We start from the raw sequence: 20,507 nt of genomic DNA, 5'->3' as shown, positions 1-20,507 counted from the left end.
GTCAAACTTGAATAAGCAGTTTTGAGAACTCCTTGGTTTAAAGTTTGTTTTTTGACTTTCAGCAATGATGGCCATATTTGATGGTAGGTTGACAGCATTTGTAAAATTTTGAAGACCCTGACTGCAAGATGCTTTTTGTCAAATTTAAACCATTTAAATTTCTTGCCCAATGAACAGTTGTTCCCCTCACCCTCCTTTTGGAGAAGGTGATCCACATCAGAAGTATTTCAGTTTTCGACAAGTAAAGCAGTATTTGCAGTGTGTCTCTAAACAGAGGAAGGAGCGTTCTTCCATTCTTACATACTTTGAACCAGTCACTGTAGAGCCAAGCTATAGCATGCTTTCATCAATTTCCTTGTCCACAAAAATGACAATGTCCGGAAGAAAGGCAAGGACATGGTTAGTTATCTTAGTGGACAAGGAAATTCTGGAAAAATTGTGAAAACTGACCCTAAATTAGAATTCAACCAAGGTATGATGGGAAGATAGCAGGATGTACAGATGGAGATTTGTAATGAAATACTACCTTATTTTAACTCTATTCATGAAACAAGAGTATACTACCTTATAATGAGACCAAATTTTAATGAAGTACATCATACATACTACCTTATAGTGAGACCAAATTATAATGAAGTATATCATACATACTACCTTATAATGAGACCCCCTTATAATGAAGTATATCATGCATACTACCTTATAATGAGACCACTTTATAATGAAGTATATCACATTACCTTATAATAAGACCACCTTATAATGAAGTACATCATACATACTACCTTATAGTGAGACCAAATTATAATGAAGTACACCATACATACTGCCTTATAATGAGACCACCTTATATGATACTACCTAGTAGTGAGACCACCTTATAATGAAGTACATCATATACACTACCTTATGAGACCACTTTATAATTAAGTACATCATACTTACTACTGTTACTACCTTATAGTGAGACCAAATTATAATGAAGTATATCATACGTATTACCTTATGAGACCACCTTATAATGAAGTATATCATACATACTACCTTATAATGAGACCCCCTTATAATGAAGTATATCATGCATACTACCTTATAATGAGACCCCCTTATAATAATGAAGTATATCATACATACTACCTTATAATGAGACCACCTTATAATGAAGAATATCATATTACCTTATAATGAGACCACCTTATAATGTAGTATATCATACATACTACCTTAGAGGGAGACCAAATTATAATGAAGTACATCATACATACAACTTTAGCATGAGACCAAATTATAATGAAGTACATCATACATACAACTTTAGCATGAGACCAAATTATAATGAAGTACATCATATATACTACCTTACAGTGAGACCAAATTATAATGAAGTACATCATACATACAACTTTAGTGTGAGACCAAATTATAATGAAGTACATCATATATACTACCTTACAGTGAGACCAAATTATAATGAAGTACATCATATATACTACCTTATAGTGAGACCACCTTATAATGAAGTACATCATACATACTACCTTATAGTGAGACCAAATTATAATGAAGTACACCATACATACTGCCTTATAATGAGACCACCTTATATGATACTATCTTATAGTGAGACCACTTTATAATGAAGTACATCATACTTACTATGGTTACTACCTTATAGTGAAACCAAATTATAATGAAGTATATCATACGTATTACCTTACGAGACCACCTTATAATGAAGTATATCATATATACTACCTTATAATGAGACCACCTTTTAATGAAATATATTATACAAACTGCCTAAGAGTGAGACCAAACTATAATGAAGTGCATCATACATACTACCTTATAGTGAGACCACCTTATAATGAAGTTCATCATACATACTACCTTATAGTGAGACCACCTTAAAATTAAGTACATAATACATAATATTACTACCATCTTGTGAAAAGGGATCCATGCCCATACTTTCCGTACAATAGCAACAGTGCTATAATAAATAGCCATGGAGAGAGAGAGAGAACAAGAGTGAAGAGGGGAGTGGGTTCTAATGCTCCAGCCATTGTTGTAGTGGGGCAAAAAAAACAACAACACTGCAATAAGAAAACTTGAACCAACACCTTAAATTAACATGAATAATACTGCCATGTCAGCAAAAATAGTGATATGTCTTGCTTTTCTAAATTACCTAGGTTTGTTAACAAAGACAGAGACTACTTAAGCTTACCGATCAGTGTGATGCCCTGTTGGTTTGACAGGTACTGGAGGTCTTACTAGAAAGACAAACAATTTAAGAAATTCATAAATTTAATTATATGAAACAAAATCCTGTAAAGAAAGTATCTTCAAATTGTATGAAGTGAGTCAAGACAGTACAGAAACATGCATTGCGATGGTAATGTCTGTAGCGATTCTAGACAGTATAGAAACAAGCATTGCAATGGCAATATCTGTAGCAATTCTAGACAGTATAGAAACAAGCATTGCAATGGCAATATCTGTAGCAATTCTAGACAGTATAGAAACATGCATTGCAATGGCAATATCTGTAGCAATTCTAGACAGTATAGAAACAAGCATTGCAATGGCAATATCTGTAGCAATTCTAGACAGTATAGAAACAAGCATTGCAATGGCAATATCTGTAGCAATTCTAGACAGTATAGAAACATGCATTGCAATGGCAATATCTGTAGCAATTCTAGACAGTATAGAAACAAGCACTGCGATGGTAATATCTGTAGCGAAGCAAGACATTCAAGACAGTATAGAAACATGCATTGCAATGGTAATATCTAGCAATTCAAGACAGTATAGAAACATGCACTGAAATGGTAATGTCTAGCAATTCAAGACAATATAGAAACATGCATTGAAATGGTAATGTCTAGCGATTCAAGACAGTATAGGAACATGCATTGCAATGGTAATATCTGAAGCTATTGAAGACATTATAGAAATATGCATTGCAATGATAATCTCTGTAGTAATTGAAAACCGTATATAAACATGCATTGGAATGGTAAGGTCTGTAGTGATTCAAGATAGTATAGAAACGTGCATTGCGATGGTAATGTCTGTAGCGATTGAAGACGGTATAAAACATGCATCACGATTATACATCACAAAGGATGATGTCAAGTAATTCTGCATATATTGCAAATTCTATATTACCTTTACACACCTGATATAGTCTAAAATACAATTAATTATTTACTTATGCACTGCATTACCACAAACATAGAATAAAGTATAGATGTATGGCATTAGCATAAAAATATGTGAAATGTTTAAAAGAACTTATTTTGTGGTCAGAATTTTGAAACAAGTTTTCCATGGAAGACACTGTTCAAATGTAAAACAAAGAAGACAGTGTCCCATGTATCAACACTGATGATACTGTTCTATGTATAAACACAGAAAACATTTCCCATGTATAAACACAGAAGACATTTCCCACGTATAAACACAGAGGACAATGTCCCATGTATAAACACAAAAGACACTGTCCCATGTATAAACACAGATGACACTATCCCATGTACAAACCACGCTGCTGTTGTGACCATATAATAACAAGTGTTCTGAGGAACTGGGTGCCTTGCCTGCATCTAAACAATGATGAAAATGCATTCCACCCTTAATCTGACTTACAGAAAATTTAAGCATAAAACTTAAACACTGATGCCACGCTGGTTGCCACTGCCAGAAAGTGATACTAGTACAAGTCTCATCATGTATAATCAGGTACATTACTAATGTCTGAAGTTTAAACCAAGCAGATATCCTTCCACTCTTGTTCGTTTTCGATTTCTGTCACAAAACACTGTATCCTGTATGTGCAAGTTTCTAATGTTCAACCTCAGTTAGCCCATTACATTCAAAGATGCATCGCTGCATGGATGAATCTCATTTGAGACTTCATGTTTTTCATGTAGAATCTTTACTTATTTTTACCAATCAAAGATTATGCATTCAAGTCAAGTAGTAATTCTTACAGAGATGTATTCCATGGTACATATTCTCTCACTCTCTGCATGTCATCATGTTTGGAAATCTTCAGTAATGGAGGATAGGAGTCACACACCACAGAGAATTTTCTAACTTGAGTAAGGCAGGGTCTATTGAAGGATGTGTGATGTAAGGTGTACGCTAATTTCTAAAACATGCCAAAAATCATAATAATGTGTGAATATTGTGCCTTATTTTATGCTAGCCCTACTTTGTCTTCCTTATACTGTATCAAGAAAAGTCACTTTTGTTATAAAATAATCGAGTGGGTAATATCCCTTTAGGTTTTCATTTCTGGAATAGACTTGATAAATTTTCAATGTGATAGAAGAAATAAAATCCATGTCTAACCATGTATAGCAAAGCCTAACATAGCAACACTAAAAATTTAGCAAATTTAGACTACATTACTAAATGTTGCCATTTTTAAATTTAGATTACATAACCAAATTTAGACTACATTCCCAAATTTAGTCAACATAACCAAATTTAGACTACATTACCAAATTTAGATTACATTCCCAAATTTACACTACATTACCAAATTTAGTCAACATAACCAAATTTAGACCACATTACCAAATTTACAATACATTACCAAATTTACACTGCATTACCAAATTTAGATTACATAACCAAATTTAGTCAACATAACCAAATTCAGACTATATTACCAAATTTAAACTACATCAGTGAGTCACCTAGAATTAATATCAGAAAAATATCTCTAGAGATCCTTTGTCTAAAGCTATTTAAATTGAAAAGATGTCCAGTAATTTACTTGGTTATTTATATGTAAATAAAAGATTACTGACATACTTGCATAATCAAGATTGTATATCAGTTAACTCATTCGGCCCCAATCCCACATGTTGGCATGATGAGGCTGTACCCTATTTCTGAGCTCTGCAGCATCAAGGTCATTTAAGATACACCAAAGTGGGTGGTATTTCAAAAAATCAGACAGATATAGCTCTACATTGACACCAAATAATCTGGAAGTTCTAGTTTCACTACAAAATACAGATGGAGAAACCTAATTTTTTGGACTCATTTTTGTTCCCACCCAAAATTCGCTCGTGGTCGGAATGCAATTTTGTGTTTGGATTTTAGACCTTTTGGCCTCAGATCTAAGGCAGACCAGTCTGAACTGCACCCAGACAGGTGAACCTTTGCAAAAAGTAGGATACTGTGGGCATTTGGAATAAAGATTGGTCTCCATACGAAAATGATGGGTCCATTAAGCAAAATAGAACTATATAAAAATACAAAAGAACTTCAACCTTTACCCTTCTGCTCATGCACAAGCAAAATAACCAATAGAAAACGATGGATGTATCACGATGTATTCAGAAAATGACCCAAAAATGTCTTTCCTACTCGCATTTCAGGTGAAAACGATAAAAACCTCTGGGGCTGAACGAGTTAAGACATGTTTGAAAGAAACTGTTTCAAATGTCATTAGATATAATGGCATGCATTTACAAACAACTCTCTACTAGTTTCCTACTGATAACTTCCAGGTCTCTTAAGAAATCTGCATGCAAATCCTAAATCTCACTGACAAACATAACATTTGTAACTTCCCATTATCAATATTCATAAAAAATATATAAATATTTCTGTGGAACTTACATTTCTGAACCATCGTAGTTGTGGTTGGTGAGACTGTGGCAGTTACACTAGCACTGTACATGGGTTTTAACTGAATTCTTTTCAATGTATTATTACTGACATCAGTGAACACACTAGTATCCTCTTCTGCTTCTCCATCAATAGAATCATCAATGGCCACTATGGAAGGCTTCATTGTGGGTATCCTTTGTTTAATTGTTCCAACATTTTCATTGGCAAATGGTAAAGTATTGGAATCTGAACTAGCAGATGACATATTTCCATCATTACTACCTGTGGAGTCTTTTCTCTCCTTATTTGAACTTTGCAGAAAATTAACTGAACTGCTTTCCTGCCCTGAATTTTTAGACAAATCTAAGTTTTGAGACTGTTGTTGTTGTTGTTGCTGTTGATGAAGTTTCTGTAGTTTTACACCAAATACACTTTCTACACTACTCGACCCTGAATTAGCACCCGATGACCCCTCCCGCTTGAGTCGCTGCTGCAGCATGTATTCCCCTGATGATGTTTTGTCTGATTTCCCAAGCAGGCCATAGTTATGAATTTTTGGGGTGATTAGATCCATTGCAACTGGTGGAGGAGGCGGAGGAAGGTCTTCCCCATCAGAATTTTGAGCATCTGTATTGCCGACCTCCTCGCTTTTTTTTCCAAATCGTTCTGCCAGACTCTGAACACAATTGACAAAAGCCTGTTGCTGTGGAGGCATATTGAGTGCTGGTTTTGCTGGTACAGATGGCACTGAAGATGAAGTCCCTAATACAGCAGCAGATGGCTTACTGCTTTCACTATTTGACACTGGCCCTGGTCCAGATTTGACTGAGTGTGTGCGTTTTGGTGGTGGAGGAGGAGGGTTCTTTTTGGCTTTCCCAGTTGGTGAGTTTTGCTGTGTGCACTTGGGGGAGTGATTCTGAGGTTGAGAAACACTTTCCATCTGTGTTGAAACATACACAGGATTCATGGGTGATGAACTGTACACAGTTGTGGCAGTTTTGGGAAAGATGAAAGCATCTCCTGATTTTGGTGAGTACATTTGGGGTCTGTCATAAACATTGTCTGAATTTGAGCCCCTATATCTTTTCAATGTGCTATTATTCACAGGGTAGCTAAATCCTTCAATATTTTTAACTGGGCTCTTTGGCCCATCCATGTTTTTCTCCGATTCATGTTTTTCGATGTCAATAATATCTGGAGTGTCCTCATGACTGGAGCGTTTTGTTTTTGCCACAATTTTAGCCACTGGCTTGGGCTTAATTATTGCTTTTGGTGCTAATGGGGCAACATTTAAAGTTCCTTGGTTTGTATTTCTGTCATCCCCTGTTGGAGTATTTTCACGATCAGAGAAGTCCAGGACATTTCGCTCTGGTGCATGAAACGACTGGCACATTTTAGGCTGCTGATTTGACTCTCGTCCATCTCCAAATGAATTTGGAGCCGAATGTGACATTGACCTTTTGACCTGAATGGCAACGACATCAGGTTGGCATGGCTGGTTGCCACTGGAGAAAACCTCATCCTGTTGGTTATACGACCTCATTTCCCCGCTACTATTGGTGCTAAGGCTGTCTCCAGAAGATGACCTGCGTGGCTGTATGAAGGACACTGGGATCCCATAGTCGTACTGGGGTGGGGCTGGAGGGGGTGGGGTGGGCAGTTCTCCTCCTGACCAGGTGCTGCAAGGAGTCCCTGGAGGTTCTAGCATCTCTAGAGAACCCCTTCCATCCATGGTTGACAGACGTTTGACACCCGAATGAATTCTCTTCAGACGATCAATGGCAAGCATGATTTTCTTCTGGTGACCTGGAGGAAAAAAAAGATCAAAATAAGTATTGAAATACAAGAGCACAGGAACTTCTATTTCTTGCCATGAAAGAGTGTTGAGTACAAAGTCAAACATAGAATCAACAAATTTAGGATGCTTATACAAATGGGTATCAGGACAAGGGTACTAATATACCCCTTCCCCTCTGATTGTGAAAGTGACATACAAACTGAAGCTGTGTATCAAACTGCTTTTTATAGAACCCCAACTGTTATATTGAGAACTGTCTTGGTGTTGTTGCTATGGCTGTCAGGTGTCCAGGTGTCATCATGTGGTTGTTAATAATTCCCTGATAAAATGTGTCAGTGGCTCAATAAAATTTTGAATTTACAGCAACTAACTGACAGCTAGCTACAGAAGGGCACGGCTTAATTTCCATACCTAGTTTCTGAATCCCGATCTCCTCCAGATCTTCCCATGTAATCTCTGTGACTTGGTCTACACTGTCATACCCCTGACTGGCTAGAATCTCATAATATTGGCTGAGATTGAGTAGGTGGAGCCACTCATATAGATCATTCTATAAAAGAGAACAAAACTTTATTAATTCTGGTGGGACATAATGCAAACTGTTCATTATCTAATGTAAAATTACACTGGCTCCCTTACTGCAATGAATCTTAAATGAAAATCCAGGTCTGGGCCAAATCTGGACATGAAAATATCCCCATTAACCATAATAATATAATTTTCATATTTGTTTCTATTTTTCCATAAGGTCTTTATTTAAGGGTCATTTCATTAAGACTTACAGTCAAATTGTAAGAGAAGTCAGGTCCACTTCAGGTTTAACAGAAATAGACCAATAAATCTGATGAAATAATAAATAAAACATTTTGAAATTTAAAACCAAAAGGAAAGGAGAAATGGGAGACAATTTGCTCATGCAGATATACCCCTGCCTCTCTTGCATATCATCCCTACCACCATGATGGAGATCAAGACCATTTCTTCTTTTTAAATAATGACAGCTGAAGCCATCTCTGAATTTTTTAAAAGCAGTTACAAGATTTTTTAATCCGCTACTATGGCAACCATACTGGATGTAAGATTGACACCGTTCTGATTAAGGATCAACTAGACATTTAGACATTATTAAAGTCTTTTACTGAAACTCCATGTGAATATGACCATGCATTCAGGAGCAGTGATAAGATTTTCAGGATGGCCACAATTGTGCCCATGTTGGATGTCAGATTTGTATTATTTTCAATTAGGCCCAGCTAGACTTCTCATTTGGGATGAGTATCAATGACAAGATTTTCAAGCTGGCTGCCATGGTGACTACGCTGAATGTCAGATCATTTTCCTTTAGGATGAAGTAAACATCATAAGAAGCCTTCTCATAAATATCACATGTCGATACATCTTTCCAGTTAGGAGAAAAAGCCATAACAAGATTTTAAAGATAACAGCCATTGTGGATGTATCTGAAGTTTGATCAACACTATTTTTGTATAAACCAACTAGACATCACAAGAAGTGAAAAGTGATTGGTCAAATTTCAAAGCACACAGGGACCATAACTCTAAAATTCTGCTGGAAATCTGATTTCTTGTTAAACAGGGCTGATAACTCCATTTAATTTTACCAGAAACTGGTTAAATTGAACTTAACAGAGGGCTTATTAATGTAAAGCTCTCAGACCAAATCTGGTTCCATGAATTCCTCAAAATGAACCAGAACTAAAATGAATGGCAAAGCCTTATTAAAACAGGGGCAATAACTCTGTAAAATTCTGCCAGAAAATGGTGAAAATCCAGCTATGGACAAAGTCTTCAAAATGCAAACCCCTAACACTAAATTTGATTTCAATATATAGTCCTTCAAAAGTTAATGAGTGAAAACAAACAATTTGTGATGTGACAGGATAAAGTGTGACGTGATGTGATGGAAACTACATGTTCCCACCATAGATATGGAATTGGCATACAAATAAATTATACTGTGATAAATCACGTAAAATCTCATGACCTGCAAATTCAAACATTTGTAATTCCCCATCTATAAGCAGGAATGTAGAATCTGCAAGCCATGGAAAAGGATTAAGATGATGTTGATATATTTCCAAAGGAAACTTATCAGCTATAGTAAAAGTCATATATGTGACCTACATGCATTTACTCATTTTAAATTAAATATAAAATATTATTTTAAAATTCAATACTAATTCTGTTACACTGAAGTCTATTCAATCCTAATTATTGAATACTCTGCACCTCAACTGTCATCAGGATGCTTTGAGATGAAAAATTATCGATCACCATGGACTTTTACAATGGTGCCTAGGTACTAAGCATGGTCAAGAAAAGAGCACACCGAGTCTAATCGTCACAATATAGGGTAGTAGAAATTTGTTTATCACCATGTGTAGCTTTTAATGTGATATCACAGTGCTCAACATTCAATCTGATTATATTGGATCATACCTTTCGGTTGATCTTGTCCAAAGATTTACTTTGGCATAAGTACTTCTTGGGTACATAAATAATGACCTCCAAAAGGAAAATGGACGAATGAGGATCCAAATAGAGTGAATATTGCCATTTACCGGTACCTAGAATCAAATTCTAAGATATGACACCCATTATTGAAATAATCTGTGTTGAATGCCTACATAACCTTTATGAATGTTACTTTAGAAGGCATCTGTTACAAGATATATTATCACTCTTACTGGCTTGAAGTCTGGAATTCCATCAGGGATGTTTAATCTGTTCAACTCTGCCTTCAATTTCTTGCGGTGACCAGGCTTGGTGATGCCAATGGCAGTCAGGTCCTGAAAATTTAGACAAAATTAGTCTGAAAGTGATTTTAAACTGAAGAATAAATTAGGCAAACTGTAGGGGTCCCGTGTGTCCGAGTGGTCTAAAGCACCCACCGTTATGGATCACTGCCAACTCACCTCTGTCTGTGTGGTTCGAGACTCGGTCTTGTCCAATGTGGGTATGTGGGGAAAGCTTGCCAGTAACTTCTCGTGGGTCAGTGGTTCTTTCCAGGGTTTTCCCAGGTTCTTCCTCCACCATTTATACTGGCCACCATGTATAGCCTATCTTGAACTGAAAAATGGCGTTAAACCCTATAACAACAACAACAACAATAAATAATCGAACTGTACCAAAATCTCCTCTGTTGAAACAAACAATTTGTGTAATCTTATTATCTCTATATATACATACATACTGGACTTTTACAGTACACCTACCCTTGTTTGGATTCAGGTGTTTAGTTTTTGGGATCACTCACAACAAAGATGTAATTGTTAGCTAGCAGCAGGTCTTCATGATTTCTACATAGCTTTTAGGGCATTATATTCATGTTGCGTATTCATGCATGTTATGTGCAACAATATAATGATCTCTGTTTTCACATCCTTCTTTTTATCCCTTATTATTGAAAATGACATTTTCAACTTAGTTTTATGACTTCTGTAATTTTCTGAACCAAAAAAGTGTCTTTTAAATTTAAATCTTTTCTATATCTCTTATTAATGAGACGTAAATGTTTTAACTTAGTTTGATCTTTTTCTACAGTTTCAGAACCAATAAAGGTTGTCGTATTTTGTTTATCATGTAACCTGTTGACCCTCCTGACCCTCTGGGCATCAAAGCAAAATCCAACCTGAAATGTGATCTTAACATCTGTAAAATGCTGCAGATTAACAAACAAATTTCAGCAGATCTTAGAAAAGCTGGGATAAAAGAAACCCAAAAGAGCATGGACTCAGTCTTGATTTAACATGTACAATCAAACCTCTAAATAGCAGCCCTTCATGCTTCCATGAATGACATGTTATCTTGTATTATTAAAAAAGTATAAACTGTAATGTTATATTTTCAAATGACATCGTGTCACTACTGTGGGATACTGCAAGTTTACAAATGGCTGACATGCTGTTGAACTGAATGAACAAGTTTAGAATGAACTGCACAGCTGCTTTAATCATGCAAATAAAACTAAATATTTACTTCATATTTACTTCCCATTTTTTTAGCTGTGCAAGTGATGGTTATGGATGTGAAGACTTTCTTTTACTAGTACAGTACATGTATATGTTAATTGGGCTTTTGCCATAAAGTATTGCACAGTAAAAATTCTGGCTTTGAAAAGCATCACTGGACAGTATAGGGTATGGGTTTGATAAACATCACTGTACAATAAAGCATCTGCCTTGGAAAGGCTGTTCATTATAGAATCAAGGTTTGAAAGACAACACTGTATAGTAATGGGTCTGGCTTTGAAAGGCTGTACATTAAAGGACCTGGTTATGAAAGACATCACTGTACAGTAAAAAGCCTGGCTTTGAAAGGCATCATTGTACAGTACAGGGTTTGAAAGGCATCAATGTACAGTACATGGTCTGGATTTGAAAGGCATCGTTGTACAATAAAGGGACTAGCTTTTAAAGGCATCAATGTATGGTAAAGAGTCTGGGTTTGAAACCCATCACTGTATGGTAAAGAGTCTCAGTGTGAAACCCATCACTGTATGGTAAAGAGTCTGGGTTTGAAATCCATCATCATATGTAAAGGGTCTGGGTTTGAAATACATGATTGTACAGTAAAGGGTCTGGCTTTGAAAGGCATCAATTATATAGGTCTGAATGGCATCAATTGTATTGGTTTGAATTAAATCAATTGTATGGGTTTGAATTGCATCAATTGTATGGGTTTGAATGGCATCAATTGTATGGCTTTGAAAGGCATCAACTGTATGGCTTTGAAAGGCATCGTAGTACAGTAAAGAGTCTAGGTTTAAAAGGCATCATAAGTACAGTAAAAGGTCTGGCTTTAAAAGGCATCAATTGTAAAGACTTGAAAGGCATTACTGTACTGTAAAGGGTCTGGCCTTAAATCCATCATTATACAGTACATTCAAGACATCCAATAAAAATATTATCAAGACAAATGTTGGATAAGATTGTGTCTTCAGGATTAAATGTATGATGTATACATGAGTCTATAGTTTCCATGCAGCAAGTTATAAAAACCACCTGCCAACTGTAGCTTATTTCATACCAATGTATGAACTTGCATGTTTTTAATGCAATCTGATGCAAAAAGAAAAAAAAGACAAAGATAAGTCAGACAGCTTGTGTTTCAACCCCAAACACCAAAAGATAACAAAACTTTCACCTACTGAAGCAATCCTGTCACTTATTGCTCCGGCCATTGTAAACTTAATGGAAAAAAATCTGAAATGCAAACTCTTGCAGTGAAGTAATGCTTTTTTACAGACAAATCTCAGCAGCCTGTACTGATCCGTGGGTTATCATAAGCAGTCAGAATCGAAACAAGCAGAGGATATAGAGATGATACAAATGGTTTGATATACAGAGATAAACTAATGATTTGGCTATACTGTTTACGTGGGCTTTTAAGTGCTTTTGGCCTGTTCTTTCTTGCAAACAGTCATTTTTTTCCCAAATAAATCTTAGTAAGCATATGTTACAACAATCCTGCCCTGCATTCTTGCTTTTACCACTTGTTGAACCAAAGATATTAGGTAACATCAATATTTTTTTGACATAGACAATATCATACTGCTTTTTTTCTACAAGGACTCTAAAATGCCATGAAAAAATGAGAATTACAAAGTACATGATTAATCACCCATTAGTCACACAGTCTAACTCTCAAATAATAAAATCCATTTACCTAGTCTTCATGCGGCTAATACTGTGTGTGGGGGGGATTGTTAATTTTCCACCTACCCACCCTCACTGTTACATTATTTCATTGCAAATTACAAATCTGTCAAAACTGCTATAATACTGTGATAACTACTTTCTCTTTTTTTAAATGCTATCTTATCTCTGTTAATTAGGCTGGATGTTTATCTGTTATCATTTTCTGCATAAATTGATGTAGTTTTACTAATAATGAAGCATTACACTGTAAATAGGGGTGGGGTGGTGGGTAATATTTAATTTGAGAGCACACTGATCCAGACAATTATCTAAATTAATTAACTGTAGTTACCTGTGGGGTCATATGGGTAATGGTAGGCATGTCATAGCCAGCCTGGATGAAGTTCTGATGATATTCTTCATAATGAAGGTCACTCAACCAGGCTCGCAGCACCTCATGGTCCTAAAAAAACAGGAACAAAAATGCATATATAAAAACTATATTGTTAATTGTATGGGCAAATAATACAGAACTGATACACAAAAAATACATACATGACTTTTTTATAATTTATTTTTATTATGAAATTCAGTTTTTCACTATATGAACAATTCTGGTTATTCAGATAAGCTCACTGAACTTCATGACATTTAGAACAATATCTTGTGAATACACCTCTCCAAGATAAGTTGGACACAAGGGGTCAAAAAGACTTAGTCTGCACCATAAGTGAGGGCAAGAGTTACCAATTTACCTCTGAAGAATTAAGAAATGGCTGGACATTACCAATGAGGAAGTTTGTGTGTGTCTGTGCTAAAAAGCTGATACAATTAAACCTGTCTTGAAAGACCACTGCTATGAAAGACCACCTACCTTGAGAGACCATGTCCTCAAAGCACCGAGTGATTATATAGTATTATCACCTGTAATGAGAGACCACCTGTCTTGAAAGACCATATTTGTGGGGCAGAAGGGGTGGTCTTTCAAGACAAGTTCTACTGTACTCATGTTATAAATGCACTGGGAATAAATGTTAATAAACAGCCTTTTTCTAATGAATTCATTCATTTTTCTGTATAAATAATTTTTATTTTCAGTATTATCAAGTATTGAAAAGATTGTTAAAAAGATTACCTCAAGAAATTTCAAGACACATTACATGCATACAGTACCAGCCTAAACATAATGGATTACATGACAACTTTTTGCATATGACTGTCGATACATTCTAGTGTTGTTGCTGATTCACAACTGACAGACTGGTTGTTTTTTTCTCTCCCCAAATCTTGACAGCTACTTCAAGAAATAAGAATGTCAAAACATGATTTTCTTGAGTTTTATTGGTCAAATGTTGAGGCTGTTATTTCAATGCTAATAATTGCAAAAGTTCTGCTCATCTGTGAACAAACTTTTGAGTGCTAAGATGGAAATTAAAAACCACTACAAAGGTTGGATTGTGCTTTTCCACAGTGAACCATATCAATGAAAGCAATCTTTAGTGCACTCTGGACACCTTTCATTTGGTTCCCTTTCTATCCTTGATCACATCTGTGAATGATTAGGATAAACTACTGATCAATGTTAGATACAATAATGATGTTACTTTACATAATATTTAAAATGGTGTTGGGGGGTCAGTTGAAATGAATTAATTTATCTCTTATCTCAAGCCCTTTACTCAGTTTAAACTTAAGATGTAATTATTGTGATAATACACAGCAGATCGAATTTTAATGACAAACACTTCTGCAAGTCACAGATCAAAACTTAGTTGGCACTTTTACTTAATTTAAGTTTTAATTATGCTTCATGAAAGTGCTTGTGGGTATCAATACAATAATCAACACATTTCATGTTTGAATACAACAGGGTATATCACATCTATTGTATGATGATTACACGGAAACAAAATAAAAAACTTAAGCTGAACACAAGTTTCCTTTTACAAAACTTATTTAATTGGCATTCATGTCTTAAAGTGCTGCTACTAGTAGGCATTATCAAAATTTTCAAAGATCATTATTTCATTGGATATTTGTATTTACAGTGCATTAAAAAATATTCAACACGAGAATTTAATGAAATATACAACTTCTTATTAAAAGTTTCAATTTCATGATATACATTTGACATTTCTAGGCAGTAGCCACCAATTCTGATGCTAAAACAAGTGAGATATTGAGGTTTCATTCACAAATTTAAGTTGTGTTCAGCAAATAGGGGCTTGTTATTCTGGTATTTTCTGAGAAATAATGGGATTCATATCTGCCCCCCCCCCATTATCTGGGTGTGCTAAAGTTAAGGAGGGCTGTACCAGTATAAAGTACCTCTATTAAATAATCCTTTAGCTACGACTACCCCATCTAAGCGTCACCTGTAAATAGCTCCTGAACCCCACCGATGCATATATGCAGTGTCAATAAGCCTAGTTTACAAGCCCAGTGTCGCTTATGTGCATATAGTTCAGCAGTACTCGAAACCCCAGTGTTGCATCTATGCGGATGTGACTGCTATGTTAACTAAACGCTGATTTGTTGAAAGTACAGGAGTTTACATATTCTTGATTATCATAACCAATGAGAGGATTGTTTACTCAACATTTTGATACAAGTGTGAAAGCTGAGAGGTTAAATTTAGACACCCTGTCAGGACTTTCTGCACTTTATGAAACACGTGTAGTTGAAATAAACCAAGGCAGATTCTGATTCAGATATGAGCAACTTTAAAGGGGTCAGTGCAAGTGATATTGAAGAGTTTAATGGATCATTCTTAGAAAATGAATCAGATATTGACATTAGTCCTGTTTCAATACCAGATGCAAGTGATTTTTAATCGGATGACGAGGCGGACATAGTCCCACTTGCACAATGGGGTTATGACCTCGCCGTGTTCGAGATCAATGATTTTGATTCTCATGTTGGTTCAACAATCAAGCTTGGACTAAGCAATGAAAATGATTTTTTTCTCAAGTTTTTTCCTGAATGTCTGGTGGAAAAGCTAGCGAAAGAAACAAACGATTATTTCAAGAAAATGGGTGACCAAAAGCAAGACCTGAGGCTGAAATGGTATGAAATCAGCATCACGGAGATGTGGGCATATTTTGGAATATACATCGTCATTTATGTGTGGATAATGACTGTTTTGAGAGCTAACACTCTCAACTTTGTAATATAAAGTGGAAATATATGAATAACAGACACTATACAAAGTAAGCAGTTTTTTATTTCATTGAAATCCATCAAAAACTAGTGAAATAATGAATATAAATGTAACCATGTTTTCATTGTCAGTTTCTGTAGTCAGCCTAGATGATGCTCTAGTATTCAGCCTGCAACCAGCCTCAGTAGTCTCAATAACTGATATGATGGCACTCAGCAGTAGTGAAACTGCACAACAGCTGTAGTAGCTAAAGGGTTAATAGACCAATTTATTATAAATGTTTCATAAAAATAAACCTAATTTCTACAAATGCAATTTGTCCAAAACTCTTTCGACAAAAATTTTACCTTAGATAATATGCTATTATATTCTTTATGGTGAAAAGAATTAATCTTTCCATTTGATTTACTTAAAACAATGCTTGATCTGCATAAACAAAGAATACTTACGGCAACCCCTGCATGAAAGAGCTCCGCCACGTTGATCTGACTAGAATAGCCACTCTCCTCAAGACGATCAAGGCTCCCTACACTGGAGCTGGATGTACTGTGGTAACTCTGACGTGATGAGACTCCAGACTCGTAACTTGTTCCTGATAGTCGATGGTGATTGTTGATCTGCACATTCACATAATTGTGTGGAGTGTACTGAAATAATAATATGCAAGAACCATTTGTCTAATCAGTCTCAAAGATTTCTCAAATGAACACTTTAATGGAGAGAATCCATTGTAAAGTTGACACACCTATCAATATATGAATTTGATATCAGTATTCATTTAGAAACTAGTTATTCTTTCCCTGCAATACCTAAATATTGTATTATACTAGACACACGTCTGCTGGGAGTCAAACTTGAATATTTCATACACTTTATGTCAATCTTGTCCTTATGCATTATGCACATGAAAATCCCTGGTATTTTTCTTATATTGATCTTTTCAAATAGGGCAGTATTGACAAAGTGTTCTATCTCTCCAAGACCACCTGCCTGTGTTTTCTCAACTCATCAAATAATGTCCTATCATAATTAACACCGTGTAACCAAATTAAACTGCACACATCAGTAAAATATACACCCCAACCTGTTGCAGGATAATATTCTGACCTACAGGATCAGTCATGAAGCTAATCCAAACAAGCAAATTCAGTGAAAGGTTGCTCCTATGGGAGACAACCTGCCTTGAAAGACCTGGACTGGGTTTCACCAACACAACTTAAGGATAACTGCTTGTGAAATCTTTGTGTATTTACCCTTCTTTAAAAATTTCAAGCTATCAACCTCTTCCCCAAATGTGTAGGTTTGTGTGCATTTTCTTGCACTACTCTTGGTTGAATATCAATCCCAAGTAAGGGTCACTACATACAAATGTATGGAAATAGTCTATCCTATCCCAAGTAAGGGTCACTACATAAAAATGTATGGAAATAGTCTATCCTATCCCAAGTAAGGGTCACTACATAAAAAGATAAAGAAAAAAATATCCGATCCTAGCTACATAAAAACTATCAATCCCAACCAAGTAAAAATCACTACATAGAAATGTATGGAAATAAACTAACCAATTAATAATTTGTTTTTTAAAGCATGATACATAGATAAAGCTAAAGAATGCATGCATATATTCATAACATACCTTGCCTGAAGTGAACTTATATGATAAACAGAAGATTAATTTCTATTTTTAGTAATGGTTGCCACTCTGTAGGCAGATCAGTCTACATACAGACCAGAAAGGTCTTCCTGCCAGGATGCTTTCTGTCAAATATGATCAAATTTTCTTCAGCAGTTTTGGAGAAGTTGTTTAATGAGATTTACTGCTTTGTGTAATGGTAGTAAATTTGATAACAGACTGGCAGGATTTGTACAGATTTAAAAGCTCTTCATGCCAGGAAGCTCTGTGCCAAATTTATTGAAAATTTTTGTTCCTGTTGCTTTTGAGAAGAAGTTTAAAATAACAATTATTGAAAAATGCACAACGGACTTGTGGCCAGGCCAAAAGCTCACTTGGTCTTTCTACCAGGTGAGCTAAAATTGCAAGCTTGAGAGCTTTAATAAAAATAAATAATTTCAACATGTTATTTACATATGTTGGTTGTACAATCTGAATTTCATCATTATTATTGACTGGAGAGTTTAAAAGTATCAAGAAAAAATAGTGTGTGTGATTTGGATTTTTAACATAGCTTTAACAATTTTTGAGTCATATTGCTATGATGTCTGCAGTGTGGCAGTTTATAGTGATGTCTAGCACTGGGGCATCATGTCGCAGACATGTAGCATCATGTTCCACCCAGTCACATTATCTTGACACCAGGCTGACCAGTCCTAACACTAACCTCTTAATGCTGAGTGCCTAGCAAGGCAGCTGTTACCATATTTCATGTATTTTTTCGTACCCTTTAATTTTTCGTACACGATCCAGTTATCAAAATAATAATTATTTAAATGCATCATAATTTGTTTTATTTTTCGAAAAAATCCATGAAATCATTGGCCATAAAAATTTCTACGAAGAAGATTTACGTCTGCAAAAAAAGATCGAAAATACCACAGAATAGGTCAAAGAGGTCACATGACCCCCCTTGAAAAAGAAATATATATATATATATATATATATATATATATATATATATATATATATATATATATATATATATATATATATATATATATATATCAACAAGTTTAATCATGCATATGAAGCTGAAAATATGTCACAAGATTCAGTTCAAAACACTTAGTAAATATCAGCTTTTATTTCAGACAGTTTACTATACTAACTCTCCTGGCAGTGACTGACTGCCCACCCCCTGCAAAAAATCCTGCAGGCACCCATGTGCATAAGCTCTCTTACTGTCATTACCATATCTACTGGTGTTTATTGACAAATGGACAAAGGACTTCACAGACCATACCTTTAAGTATTATCGTTAATTAGTTCTCTATTAAGTTCGTCACTGTAACAAAACACCACATGCATTTTAAAACAAGTTTGGAAGCCCTTTGATGTTTTCTTATTCAACAAAAATTACATCTCAGTACATGCTAAAGGGAAGACCACAGACCATTGGTCAACTAGTCTTGTTGTTTCATTATATCATACAAACATAAAATATAAAACATTGTCATTTTCCATCATAAATTTGAAAGTCACGGACTCCGTTAAATTTATTGTATATTGTTGTTGTTGTTGTTGTTGTAGGGTTTAACACCATTTTTCAGCACAAGATAGGCTGTACGTGGCGGCCAGTATTAATGGTTGAGGAAGAACCTGAGAAAACCACGAGAAGCTACTGGCAAGCTTTCTCACATACCCACATAGGCTGAATCCAAGACTCGAAACCCACGCAGACAGAGGTGAGATGGCAATGATTGGTAATGGAGAGCGCTTTAGACCACTCAGCCACTCGGGGCCCCTATTGTATATATGTGTGTGCATATATATGTGTGTGTGTGTGTATATATATATATATATATATATATATATATATATATATATATATATATATATATATATATATATATATATATATATACTATCTTTTAAGTGCTTGTTCTGTTTTGACTTGGATATAATTAACGTTTTTTTGAAAATCTATTACCCCACTATTATCTTTATTGGCGAGTTCGAATAGCAAGTAATGCGTATGATCGCTTGTCCTTATAACATCTGCTGTATGGACAATGGCTTCAATAGCACACTGACAGATTTTCATTTCCCTAAAGAAAGCCGCATTTCCCTACTGGCAGCCTTGCTGATGTGACCTCTTCTGTCCATTCTTGTCCTCAATCTGGTTTCAACTGGATAACCAAAGCACTAAGCATGTTTAATAACCGTGTTTATAACACTGCATAGCCATATGGTTGTTGTGGCAATGTACATTGTAACTATTACAAGAACGAATTGTTGATTTAGCGGTGTTTATTGATAAAGAAATATGGTAGGGTCGTAATAGATGAGGATTATCACAATCGTCGGGTAACTGAAACTAGTCTTTTTTTCTCTTTGCAAAAGCTACAAATAAAAATCACCCTGAATAAATAGTCTTGTACACTAAAAAAATGTTTCATCTCTCTCTCTCATGCACGCGCACTCACGCATATCAACTAAAATGTTATTTCAAGTACTTTATTTTTTATTGCAATTTGGTAATGAGATTATTTTTTCTGTAAAAATACAAGTTGCACTTAATTTCTTGACAAAGTGGACTCATATCATTGCGTACAATTTACTAATAAAAAATACC

At 35.3% G+C, this 20,507-nt stretch overlaps 1 protein-coding gene across 4 annotated transcripts in view; it reads right to left on the bottom strand.

Moving 5' to 3' along the window:
- Positions 1-20,507, bottom strand: part of LOC149803803 (uncharacterized) — a 363,874-nt gene that overhangs the window by 9,471 nt on the left and 333,896 nt on the right. For all 4 annotated transcript variants that reach the window (XM_089953611.1, XM_089953612.1, XM_089953613.1 and 1 more), the window contains 6 exons: positions 16,707-16,904; positions 13,450-13,560; positions 10,146-10,247; positions 7,850-7,988; positions 5,650-7,446; positions 2,231-2,276 (listed from right to left, as the gene is read on the bottom strand). In XM_089953611.1, coding sequence (XP_089809737.1) covers positions 2,231-2,276; positions 5,650-7,446; positions 7,850-7,988; positions 10,146-10,247; positions 13,450-13,560; positions 16,707-16,904 — 2,393 coding nt within the window. The remainder of the gene's footprint in view (positions 1-2,230; positions 2,277-5,649; positions 7,447-7,849; positions 7,989-10,145; positions 10,248-13,449; positions 13,561-16,706; positions 16,905-20,507) is intronic.

The sequence above is a fragment of the Sinohyriopsis cumingii genome, chromosome 3 (assembly GCF_028554795.1).
Source record: "Sinohyriopsis cumingii isolate HCF-2022 chromosome 3, ASM2855479v2, whole genome shotgun sequence".
NCBI lineage: Eukaryota > Metazoa > Mollusca > Bivalvia > Unionida > Unionidae > Sinohyriopsis > Sinohyriopsis cumingii.
The sequence above is the reverse complement of the archived record's forward strand: the minus strand, read 5'-3'. Positions and strand labels throughout refer to the sequence as shown.